Below are 13,611 nucleotides of genomic sequence, written 5' to 3'. Positions count from 1 at the left end.
ATATCTGAAAGTATATTCCCTTGCTCAACTAATTCATTATGTGATTTCCTAAATAATGGCTTTGTGAAGATGGAAGTATATATTACATGTCAACACATTAATTAAATTCCAATAGGAACATATAATTGGTGAATTATTTCAGTGGAGATGGTTTGTAGCAGAGATGTTGAAAGGAGGGGTTCTTAACCATTTATCCTGCAGCTTTCTCTCTAAAATTGTCTCTTACCCAGCTTTGTCACTTTCTTTAGTATCCAGCATAGTTCCAGTTGGCTACTAAATATGTGCTAAGACACTTGTGGAGTAGAATTATAGGCAAGGCAGAAGCTGCAAAAAGAATACAAGAATCTGTTATGTATTAGAGGCCGTGACTTGCCTTTTTTGATGAGAATAATCTAGTGTCACAAAAACTATGGAGATGGTGTCAAAAAAATTCTTCTGAATTGTTTCTATCTGTTTTCATTCAATTCATGAACGACATTTAGTTTTACAAATAGATAATTATACTGTATAAGTTATCACAGACATTTTAATTAATAGATGTGGCATTCTTGTATGAGATGACTAAGATATGAATGGCCTATCTTTCTGTGGGGCAATCCTCAGCCCAGTGGTCTGCAACCTTTGTGGCTTTCAGCACTTTAGTTAAATCCCATAATCAGACAGAGGTCAAAGACAAGACCAATGGGGTGTGACACTGAGATTTTTCTCCCATGTATTTATGCCCAGAGAGAACATGGATTCATACAGTGTTTAATTTGGTTCATTGCACAGTCCAACAGTTTAGACTTGATTTTCATCAGCATCATCATTATTATTTACATCCATCTTTTCTCCACAAGCTCAAAAACATAATCTAGAATTTCCCCCAAAGTTTATCAGTCCATCTTAGTAATCAATACACTGCCATCATAGCAATATTTTGGAAATTAATTGCTGATTGCTTGAAAAATATTAATGAATAGTGCACATCTATCTCAAAATATTCTGAATAGCAAATGGAATATACAGTATGCTATCTAATCATCAATATAGTGATAGAATTCATAAAATATTTTGTGACAGACATCTGTATGTACAATTACTTTTTCAGTGGACTTTTAAATTGATATTGCTTGTGTTCAGTGATCTCTTATAATAAGCAGAGGTGTAAATAAGCCTTGGCTAGGCATAACAACCACTTCCTGGGAGAAATCAAGTTAACCAAGAAGCCTTCCACTAACTACAGTTCTTTATTCTTCTACGATTTGCTTAATAGCCTGAATTGTCCAGTATTATGGTTAACATCTGGATGAAAAGGCAAATTGTAGAAAGTAGAAGATTTCCTGACCTGTTCACCAGCTTCGGTGAAGAAAAGAAAGCAGAATTTGTATGCATAACCAAAAAAAAGTTACATTATGTAATTTATTGTGTCTTGTCTGTATTCATCATGTAATATATACCAGTGATCCTGAATCATAATTAAATCTCTTCTACTTTCCAATATCACTTTAAAACAATGAATTTTCTAATCTTCTCAAACCATTATTTAACTTTTCTTTTCTCCTCTATGCACCAGGAATGCAGTCCAGGATTCTATCCTGAAAGTGTGGGTCCATTTACAGGAAGGTGTGTTCCGTGCAATTGTAATGGAAATTCAGATAGATGCCTGGATGGTTCTGGAATTTGTATTGTAAGTATTTACAACAAATGTTGTTGCAAGTGTTCTTATTAATTTCTTTTGCTTCAGGCCAATAATAACTTTCAGAGAAATTGCTTGTGCCTGCAAAAATACAAATGTCTTTGAGGTATAGTAAAAACTGACATCTATTACAGCAAAAATGTCCACAGAAGTTTGTCAGCTTTGAAGCATGAATTATCTTATTTGCTGTGCTTGAATGCATTTCATATTTTTTCTCTTTTAACAAGAGTTACCAAGGTTGCACTTGTACACAGTTAACTTAGCTTACAGACTGAGATATGGTCAGATGCTAGGTTGCTTCGCTCTTTTCTTCCTGTGAAGAGTTCATGTTAATTATGGATTTCATGATGTATCAGAGCAATGAACAATGAAATAAACCAAAATGTTAAGCCAGCTTTAAAAATGGTTTCCTTTCACTTGTTTGGCTCATTAAGTTGTGGTCATACATACTGTATGCAGCCATGGAATGTAATAGCAGTTCTAGCCAAAGAGTAAACATTGGCAGGATTAATTTATATGCAAGGGGAAGGAATTGGGAGATATAATGTTAACCTACCCAGACATGTGATCTCTACACAGCAATGTTGGTTTTTGGTATTATTTCCTTTTGAAATTAGTCAATCAAAACAAATATGTATAAAGGAGCATGATTGGCAATACTTGTATAAAATAAAAGTTCTAATTCAGGGGACAAGGCTTGCATGTTTTTGCATACCACAGACCTGCAAAACATTTCATTGCTTTTTTCTCTATAGTATACTGAAAAAAATATTCTTGAGTTCTTTTTTCTTAAGTAAATATATTTGCAGCCTACCCTCTTTCTTTGCCCGCATTTTGTTTTTGCTCATACTTACTCATTATTCATTGCCTGTACAGAGTTCTTTGACATTATACAATACTTTTCTTGACTTTGTTTTTGACAAACCCTTTTGAGTTTAAATGTAGGAGCTGTTCGCCAAATCAGCTTGTTCCAAATAGGTGTGAATCATAAGGCATTTTGATTGAGGAACAGGCCATAACAAGCAAACACAACCAGCAAGAGCTAGATAGTGTACATTGCCCTAGGACAAGAATTTTCTAAATATTAACTTTTTCAGTCTTCTTCTAAGTATCTTTAATGCCCATCATTGCTACCAATTTGGGTGGCACAAATCCACATGACTCCTAGATGGTAGGATAGAATGATGATCTAGTAGTTGTCTGTTTTCTGTTTTGCGACCCTGATTTGGTAGCCCCGATGATAATTCACACTGTATATTACATAAATATCATATTTGCAGTATATTTTTATAGCATGCATTCTATCTGGATAGCTAGTTAGCATTGTTAGTTAAGTCTTCCTTTCCATTCAGAAATGCAACCCTGAATGAGATTTTAAAATAGTTTATAAGGTATTACTATATGTTCCTTTAGATAAAAAGCAATAACAAATTTATGATCACAGATAAATAATTTAATTAACTAGTAGCAGTTAGACTAAGAACTGTTTGTATGGGTAGAAAACACATTGATCCAGAAGATATGGAGCCATGTAGCTTGAAGTTTTTCGCTGCCCAGTGCCTAATACTGGCATATTATGACAGAGGAATTATATTAATACCAGTAGAGTAGGATTGATGATTAATATTGCAGTAGGATTTAATTTTCATGCTGGTGGGAGAGCTTTTCATTTTTCCGGTCCTTCTAAGCTATAATATGAGAGCCAGTTTGAGTTTGGTCTAGTGGTTAAGACACTGGACAAGAAAATGGGAGATGGTGGCTTCAAGTCCCACCTTAGCCATGAAAGCCAGCTGGGTAACTTTGGCCAGTCATTCTCTCACAACCCACATCACAGGATTGTTGTTGTGAGGAAAATAGGTGTGCTAGATATGTTCAACTCCTTGAGTTATTTGTAAAAATGATACAGGTGGGATACAAATAAATAAAAATATGCATCAATAAATTATCTAGATCAGTCTGTATGAATGTAAAAATATTTCAACCTCATGAGACAAATTGATCTTCAGTCAAAATGGTGATCTATACCCCCATTGCTTTAAGAAGTGAATCTATACAATGGAAGATGATCAAAATATCAGACTAATTTATTTATTACAAGAACCTACAAGCTAGGTGAAAGCAAACTTTATTATAACTACTAAATCACTTCTACCAAGTATCTTAATTGTAAAACACCTGCTACTTTAAATTAATAATGTTTGACCATCTGTGTAATTATATCATGCCATTACTTCTGGAACTTAGCAGGAAAGAACTGTCCACACACCCTTTAGCCAGACCCTAACTGGGTCTAATTTATTTGTTCAGTCTTGCAATAAGATAAATATGTGGTGGCTTGGAGCATATCAATGGCCATTTTCTCACGTTGGTATTAATAATAAAGTCAAAAAATAAGACCATTGCTAACCTTCTGGTTTCTGTATATTTTTAAAAAGAACTGTCAACATAATACTGCTGGAGAAAAGTGTGAGCGTTGTAAAGAAGGATACTTTCAAGATGCCAGTCAAGGACTTTGTAAGGAATGTCACTGCCCTTACACAAACAGGTACTTGGTTGGGTTGACAGTGGGAAGCTGTATTTCTTGTGCTTGGCTCAAAGTTGCCCTGATGAAAATACTGTGTCTTTATGATAGTGAAAACAGCTATTAGATAATTCTATTATTTGTGCAATAAGGCTATTACGCACGAATGATAGAATTTTGGTGTCATTGTGGCTTGTTATGGATAATGCTGGTGGCATGGAGGATAAGATGATAATGGTCATTCATCTTGAACATATTCGTATAAAATAAAGTAAGAAATTTTCTATGAAGAAAAAAAATCATAACACACCAGACATTGAAAGAGACAAAGATTTAAGAGAGGAATTCGGAAGGTAAGTAAAAAAAAAAAAAGCACAATTGAAGTATTGAAGCGGGCAAGATGGATAGATGGTCTTTTTTCTTTTTTGTTGTTGTTCTGACTGCTTTTGCTTTTTCTCTCTCTTTTCCTTTTTTCTCCCTCCCCCCACTTTTTTTAGATAGGTGACATGATTAGAAATTAGATAGGAAAGAAAGAAAACATCTTTTAATAAAGGGTGATGTGATCAAAAATTAGAATAAGTGATAGAAACAAGAGAAGGGGGAATATTAGTCTATACATTTTCATATCATAAAATGAAAGTAATAACAAGACAAAATGTAGAATAATTGAACAAAGATAGAACATAACTTAATACAACTGTGTATTATTATTAGAAATGCATAAGGGGATTGAATGTAATGATTATGATTAACCTGATTAATTTATTTGTATTAGAATGTATGACACCTAGCTGCCACACTCTTCACGCATTAATTTGACATTTTTATAAAAAATAAATGAATAAAAAATTTGAAAAAAATCATAATGCAAATTCCACAAATTCCAACTTTAAGTGCGTTTACTACATAAATAGCCATTTTAAATGTAATATTGATGACCTTGGATCAGATCTCCTACTGGTTTACATTTTTTAGAAGCGCTATTGCAGTGTGACTCATGACCTTAATAAAGCCTTTACTAAATTGGTACCCTCTAGATGTGCTGGGTATCAATTCCCATAATTACCATAATTGCTAACTAACATCCTAACTGGGAGTTGTGGAAATGTAAATCTGCACTTTTGGAGGAATTTAGCTTGAGGAGGAGTCAGGAGAGAATATATTTTCTGCATCGTCGCAACTACAATCCACTTTAAAAGAAAGTTATGGTGCAAGAGATTGGCCTCCAATTTATCAGCTGGTTTGGCCTAAAATATATTTTATTTAGTCAATATTAATTTAAAATGTATTTAAAGCAACTTTGTTGCTTTTACTCATTCATTTTGCCAAATATAGTGGACATTTCTTGTATATTAATTTAAAATGTATTTAAAGCTAAACTCATTGCTTTTATTCATTTATTTTGCCAGATACAATGGACATTTCTTGTATGTCTTCTACTTTGAATATGATATGAGTGCATTAAAAATAATAGAACTAAAAAGTGAATATTGGAGTAATTTTCTGAAAGTTTAGTTCATTTCAATAAAACCATGTTGTGGTTGTGATACCTTAAAGACTAATTGCCTGATTGCACTTAAAAGACTTGGTTGTGTTTGCTACATAGTGTAATGAAATAATACCTTTGCTTTTTTTAGGGAAAGCCTGTATTTGCTTGATTAGTATAGAGCAGGGGTCTCCAACCTTGTCAACTTTAAGACTTGTGGACTTCAACTCCCAGAGCACCTCAGCCAGCAAAGATGGAGTTGAAGTCCACAAGTCTTAAAGTTGACAAGGTTGGAGATCCCTGGTATAGAACACCACATCATTGCTGCTGAAGCTCTCCCTGGTTCCATGCTGTTTATTTCAAAAAGGGAAGGGAATTGGAGCAATACCAGAACTGGCTAAATGGTGACTCTCCAGATGTTATTTGAACTCTAGTTGCCAAAACCTCCAGCTAGGTATCACTGATGGGGAACAATTGTGGGGGTTGCAATGCAGCCTTTTCAGGAAGGCCACTGGTTGTCCTGATAATATTGTAAACTAGAAAAAGTTGTACTAATTTTCTTTGTTAGATATGTATAGGCAGCCTTTTATTTATTTGCTCAATGATCTAGATCAGGGGTCTCCAACCTTGGCAACTTTAAGACTTGTGGACTTCAACTCCCAGAGTTGAATTCTGGGAGTTGAAGTCCACAAGTCTTAAAGCTGCCAAGGTTGGAGACCCCTGATCTAGTGAATATGGAGATAATCCTTTCAATTTATAAAATGGAGATATTTAGATTTCCCAGGTAAACATGCAGATTCAGTTTCTAAAGAGAGAAGAGCATTGGTTTAAAATGTATTTAAAGCTTTTTCAGTAATAAAATATAATCCAATGTCTTTTTAAAAATTCCCTAATTTATTATTGAACAATTTGGATTTCTAGAACGTTCTCAGGATTGTAGGGCTACATTCTGATTTTGCCAAAAAAACCCACCAAACCCCCCCCCCAGGTGATAGGCAATGAAGTACGAGCAAAAATAGTTGCAACTTGTCTGTGACTGAAATGATTTGTTAGCCTTTTATTCAATGTTCAGACAGTAACATAACCCTTATTATTTTTCTTTCCCAATAAGCTGTATAACTATGCCTTAAAAGAAAAAAACAACAGCTATTTTCAGGTTTTTGATGTTTCTTATGTATTTTTTAATATGTAGTTTTGCTTCTGGCTGTCTGGAAGATAATGGAGAAATTCAATGTTTTTGCAAAGAAGGCTATTCTGGAAAGCAGTGTGAAAGGTATGTGACTTGTCTCAATACTGATTTACTATGTAGAAAGTTAAAACAGATCTTCTCAACTGGAAACTAGTATTGGAAAATATTGTTTTCTAAACAGAGACAATATTTTCATGCTTGGGCTGGAGTCCAAAGTGCTACAAGGCTTCTAAATATGTACATGTGCACACATGCTCTCTTTAGTAAACATAAGCTGCTGCCCTTGATTCAGAGTTTCAGAATACTGTGTTCATCCCATTTAGGACTATTTAATTTCATGTTCTTTGAAGTAAATTGCACCAATGTCCAATTATGCATTAAATATTCATACTGTATCCACTGATGTTTTTCAACCTGAAGAGTTGTATGAAGTATAGATGCAGCCCAAAGAAAGCAAAGTATGCTCAGATTCTTATGATATCAAATAAGTTATGTATCTTTTGGACTGCACTGTCTCTATCTAGGGATTATCAAATTAGAGATACAATTAAAATAGAAAAAGCAATAATATTGAGGCTTCCTAATATTTTACACTAGTCTGTCTGTCAATACTTAGCAATGTGTTTGATATGACAGGATCATAAGCCCACCTAAAAATTAGGTGACTAGTAAGAACAGAGATTTAAAAAGTAGCAACCAAATAACTTTTGGATTAAATGGATACATTAACCAATGGAGCTCAAGTGGATTATATATTTAATATATGAAGAGCCATTGACTTCAGGTTTGTATATAAAATTCTGATCTTCCTCTATCTCTTAAAAACTAGGAAGAATTAGGATGTAGTCTATTTTTTCCACAGACTATTTCTTAAGAATTATTTCCTTATTCAGTTCTTTGAATAGTATAATGCATAATACATTGTGAGTTGTATTCTGAAATTTTGCTTTATTTGGTCAGGTTAGACAATTGTAACACAAATTGTTAAAATTTATGGATGTGATGCAGACTTTTAAGCCAGCAGAAACTGTTTCATTGTCAGTTGATTTATATAAATTGTGAGTTTTATTTGTTCATTAATTTATTTTGTAGCTGTGCTCCTGGTTATTTTGGAAATCCACTGAAACACAGATACTGTCAAAAATGTAATTGCCTGGAGAATGGCCAGCTCACAAAATGTGATCGCTTGACTGGGGGTATGTAAAGTGACATAAATATTTCTGAATAATATCAAAAAGGAAACCATAGAATATTTGAATATAATCTACTAGAAAGACTCCTGTGCAAATAAAAGTTATATTTTCCATTCTCTGCTTATAGCTCTTCATTCTTACTACAAAGTATAAGGATGAGAAAAATCTAGCTCTTCAGATGTTGTTGAAGTATAAATCCCAAGATTCATTGGCTGCTGCTATAATTCCTCTGTATCTGAAAAACCTGTTTTACAGATTTGTGGTTTTAATGAAGTAATTAAATGTGTTAGTTAACGTTTAAACAGCATGATCATGATTTATGTGTCCTACAGATTTCATTGCTGATTGCATTTAGGTAATTTAGATATCCACATGAATTATTAATTTCTTCTATACAATTTTAATGTTAATTGTTTCAAAGTTTCAAGGAAGATAAACTTGAACAATAAGCACCGTGAATATATTCAGATATTGCTGAGCTGCAACTTCCAGCAGCCTCAACTAACATGGCCAGTAGTGAAAGATGCTGAAGGTTTTAATTTGAATTCCCAAATGTGAAATTGCCTAACTGCTGTGGGTCTTTTTTTAACAACACAACTACCTGCAGAATTAAAGGAATCCTAAATGCATTCTATGATTATGCATTGCATCACTTATAATATTCCCTTCACCTAAACATTCCAGTTGATTTCAATAATGTGTCTTTATTTAGCCATTTCTGAATCAGAATGAAGTTTGGTGTAAGAAAAAAATCATTAATGGATTATAAAAGAAAAAGAAATATTATTTTATAATATATATCTGAGACACTAACTAAAAATATATAATTTTATTTAAATAAAAATATTAGTGACTTTAATGGATCCCTTTATGTAGGGTTTTGTATTGGTATGTGGAAATGACCATTCCCTAGGCAGCAATTCTGGGCCCAGTCTCCCCAAATTATTCCTACATACCATTACAGATTTGTGGCTCACTTACTTGGTGCTTGCTAGTTAACACATACTAGGTATTAAAGAGTTTGGTGCTTTGCGCCTTGATTTTTGAATTCGATTTACTGGGTTGGTGTTCTTATTTCTATGTAGGAAGTTATATTTCTGCAACATCTAGAGATCCACAGGTTTTCTATCCAGCATGCATTGTACACTCTGTAATACTCAGAGGACATGTCAGACCTGGAGTCCATATAACGATGCACGAGCACTTACATTTCAAGTCTGAGTCAAACGCAACTGTTAGAGATGAGCAAGAAAGCAGAAAGTGGGGAGCTGAACCAAGGAATCCAAATCACGAACAAGAATATACAAGAGCTAGTAGAACTTGTTTCCAAACCAACAAGAATCTTTCCTCAACCAGAGCCAAAGGCGAGCCCAAGGACACATGGCCAGGCCTATGTCTGAGAAAATTATGCTTACCAAGGACACATAATTGACTTTTGTTTTGAGACTTGCACATATTTCTCAGTTCTAGTCCCTGAAATGTTTGACGTAGATATAAGGAAACCTGTTTTTCTCAATATATTATGGTGCTTTCTGTCTCAAAGGCAATGTTGTTTTCCCAATTCCATTAAGTAATCTACTAGAATTATGTAAGTGGGCATATATATTTCAAACAACGTATTTTAAAGTGCTGTTCTGCTGCTTAAACTAACTGTTGCTAGAACAAGTTCAGTCTTGATGTAGTTGCTTTAGCAAATCTTGATGTCATTGTGGTTTTGTGTAGTGTGTTGAGCCTTGGTTTAATTGTGGTCATGCAGTAGTTTATTGAAATCTATAATTGCATATCTTTGGATGTTCTCATTAAAATGACATGTCATATTTAATTGGCACCTTTCTTTATGTGTCATGAGATAAAAGTGATTAAAAGTGATAACTTTGGTATTCAGCCTGGCTGGGGAAGTTTGGTAATTGAAGTCCACACATCTTAAAGTTACTGAGGTTGAGAAAAACCAATCTACTTAATCTTCAATAGCAATATTTGCAGGATAGGCCTTGAATTTTGTATTTGCTTGTCCTGCAAAATTGCTATAGATTGGAGGTTGAAATTAATGAGACAAGATGATATTCAAAGTCAGAAGAAATCATAAGATATACTGTAAGTACGTATTATGTTGCATTTACAGATAGTCCTCGATTTACAACAGTCCATTTACTAACTATTCAGTTATAGCAGTATTGAATAGAATAGAATAGAATGGAATGGAATGGAATAGAATTCTTTATTGGCCAAGTGCATATGCTTTCAGTGTACATAAAAGGACAAGATACATTCATCAAGAATTATAAGGTACAACACTTAATGATAGTCATAGAGTACAAATAAGCAATCAGGAAACAATCAATATCAATATAAATCGTAAGGATACAAGCAACAACGTTACAGTCATGCAGTCGTAGTGGTAGAAGATGGAATAAGTGACTTATGACCATTTTTCACACTTATGACCATTGCAGCATCCCCATGACCATGTGATCAAAATTCAGATACTTGGCAACTGGTTAATATTTATGATGGTTGCAGTGTCCCAGGGTCATGTGATCACCTTTTGCAATCTTTTGCAATCAATTTGACAAGCAAAGTCAACTCTAAGTTACTAACTTAACAACTGCAGTGATCACTTAACAACTCTGGCGAGAGAGGTCGTAATATGGGCAAAACTCACTTAAAAATGTCTTGCTTAGCAACATAAATTTTTGGCTCAATTGTCAGTATCCCTCTTCTTGTGATAATGGGATTGTACTGGCAGAAGAGGCAGCCACAGTGTGGATACTTGTATGAACCAAAACCCTTTCCTCATTAATAAGGGAAGGAGTTGTACAGGAATATCTCAAAATACTGCTAAGAACCACAAATACGGTGTTGTTTTGATTATATTTCACCATTTTGATATTCTAACGCCACATCTTTTGTTTCTGAGCTCAAAGAGTTAAATCAGTGGATGAGTTCAGGACTCCTTGATTTACCTTGTTTTCCTCCCTGCTAAGATATTTAGTAAATAATGCCTTGGATTTCTGAAGGGCCCAGGCTTGTGACCCAATTTGTTCACATTAGCTTAAATTATTACTTGAGGAAAAACAAGAAAGCAATTTGTAAATTTAACTTTGGGGAGAACTCTACAACATCCTGTAAACTTCCTCTCTAATGTATTTTTGTTGTAAGCCTCCAACTTTGGAGAATAAAATGGGAGGCATATACATTAAGTAAAGAAAGAGAGAAAGTAGGTAAATAATATTTTACAGTATTGATTCTAGGTGACTTGCTACCTATGTTTTTACCTGCATAACAACGTGCAGCTTTCAATGGAGTGAAGAGGGCATCAATAACACTATCAGTTTTCTGACATTTCAGAATGTCACATCCTGTAATTGTTGCATCCTGTAATTTTAATTTTTCCTTTTTTTCTTTTAATTTCCAGAATGCATAAGCCAAGAACCAAAAGACATAGATCCAAATGAAGATTGTAATTGTAAGTTATAAACTTTATTTTGTCTGAAAGCTTGCTTATACTTATAGCACTAATAAAGAGCTATGTTGTGAGAGATTAGAAAGAGCAATTCTGGCATTTTCTTGTGGATAATAAGCCTATTCAGAACAAGTTATCTAAACCCCCAGTAGTGAGAGGAAATCTCTCTGTTAATGGTGAGGATGCTAAAAGTTGTAATCCAATACACCTGGAGGGCAGCAAGTTAGGAAAGGTTGAACTAACATGAGAGATATACAAAGAATGGCTTCAAGGATTTGGTTACCATCTTACATGTACTTGGCTTTATTGTTGGTTGTAACAGTAAAATAGTGCAGACAAGCAGTACAGTTGTATGACAAACATAGTTTTATGACACCATTTCAAAAGTTTTATTATTGGCTTTAGTAACAAACAATATTTTCTGAAAATATCGTTTTGTCCCATAATTATTTTCAGTAGACCCATTCTTTTTTTGAATATACAAAAAGTAATTTTATATTAATTGTAATTGTAATATTAAAATATTAAATGTTTTATTAATTAAATATGTAAATATTAAAAAGTAATTGTATATTATATACAATTATATTGTATATAATTAAATGTATATTTAAACTCTTCCATGTGTGCTCTTTTTGGTTTAGCTTGTGGGAGTTGTGTAATCACATTGCTGGAAGATTTGAGTACAATGGGAAGTGAGCTCCGAGTGATTGAATTTCAAATGCAAAGTATCAACACAAGTGCCCAACTGCTGGGCCAGATGAAGCACCTGGAAGTCCGTAGCAAGCAACTGGAGGTAACTCCAACTGGCTTTCCATGGGATTGGGTACATTTTCCAGAATGTTCTTATGGGGCTGGAATATGGTTCTGAATTTTGATGAAACCCATTCCATTACTCTTTCTTTTTTTTTAAATGTTTTTTTTAATATATATACCGTATATACTCGAATATAAGCCGATCCGAGTATAAGCCGAGGTCCCCAATTTTACCCCAAAAACTGGGGTAAACTGGGGACTCGAGTATAAGCCGAGGGTGGGAAATGAGGCACCTACCGGTTGGGGAAACCCTCCCTCCCTCAGCTGAGAAGGCTGGCGGCTCCCCGCCCGCCTCTCACTGCACCGCAGGGCTTCAGTCCGTAAAATGTGAAAAAGAAAAAACCTCGAGTATAAGCCCTATATACTCGAGTATTAGCCGAGGGGCTTAAAAAAAAAAAAACTTGAGTATAAGCCGTATAGACCCGAGTATAAGCCGAGGGGACGTTTTTCAGCACAAAAAATGTGCTGAAAAACTCGGCTTATACTCGAGTATATACGGTATATATTTTATTGAAAAAGTTTTACAAAATTTCCCCCCCCTTTCCCCCTCCCCCCTCCCTTCACAAACCCCTCCCCGACTTCCCGGAACAAACACAAGGTATAGTAAAAATAAAACAAACAGATACTAAAAAAATTTCCTTCCTAACTAAATTATAATCCTACAATTCTCATCAACTCCTAACCTCCCCCAAAATACAACCTAATAATTCTCCATTACTCTTTCTTGTGCCACTTCAAAAGAAAGACCCTCGCAGCCAATTCAGATTAGACTGATGGATGGAATGTATTATTCATGGATCTGTTTTAGAAGCCTTCTTTAACATTTAACTCAGCCCAATTCCTGCACAACTTCTGCTGACATCATGGACATGTATTCTTGGCAGCAGTATAGCAGTATTGCCTTCTTCTGGTTAGTTTATCAAAAGCATAGTGCTAAAATTTTGCTTGAAATGGAAATAAATGAACTTTTAGCCTTGGGATTTGATGACTAGAACTGCTTATGCCGACAGAAGTATTATGTGCTATATTTTACTCTAGTTCAAAGGAGCATTATATTCAATGCTTGAATCTGTACCAAAGAAAATTGGAAGTTACTCTTTTCTACAGCTTTTTGTCTCTTCTTGGCTGCACGCCAAATTTTGCTTTTTCTCTGCCTCTGTTTCCTCTCTTCAACTTTTTTTTTTGCCTTTTTATTTTGTATTTTTTTCAAGTTCAATACAATGTTGTGGGGGAAATGCATCTGGTAAAATTAGCAACTGCAATAT

At 34.3% G+C, this 13,611-nt stretch overlaps 1 protein-coding gene across 2 annotated transcripts in view; it reads left to right on the top strand.

The window, feature by feature from the left end:
- The window catches only part of LAMA3 (laminin subunit alpha 3), a 158,507-nt gene that overhangs the window by 98,346 nt on the left and 46,550 nt on the right, over window positions 1-13,611 (top strand). For both annotated transcript variants that reach the window (XM_058177795.1, XM_058177794.1), the window contains exons 39-44: window positions 1,556-1,669; window positions 4,114-4,223; window positions 6,878-6,958; window positions 7,967-8,070; window positions 11,483-11,533; window positions 12,175-12,326. In XM_058177795.1, the coding sequence (XP_058033778.1) occupies window positions 1,556-1,669; window positions 4,114-4,223; window positions 6,878-6,958; window positions 7,967-8,070; window positions 11,483-11,533; window positions 12,175-12,326 (612 nt within the window). The remainder of the gene's footprint in view (window positions 1-1,555; window positions 1,670-4,113; window positions 4,224-6,877; window positions 6,959-7,966; window positions 8,071-11,482; window positions 11,534-12,174; window positions 12,327-13,611) is intronic.

The sequence above is a fragment of the Ahaetulla prasina genome, chromosome 3 (assembly GCF_028640845.1).
Source record: "Ahaetulla prasina isolate Xishuangbanna chromosome 3, ASM2864084v1, whole genome shotgun sequence".
Classification (NCBI taxonomy): domain Eukaryota; kingdom Metazoa; phylum Chordata; class Lepidosauria; order Squamata; family Colubridae; genus Ahaetulla; species Ahaetulla prasina.
This window is presented reverse-complemented; position numbering and strand designations above follow the sequence as displayed.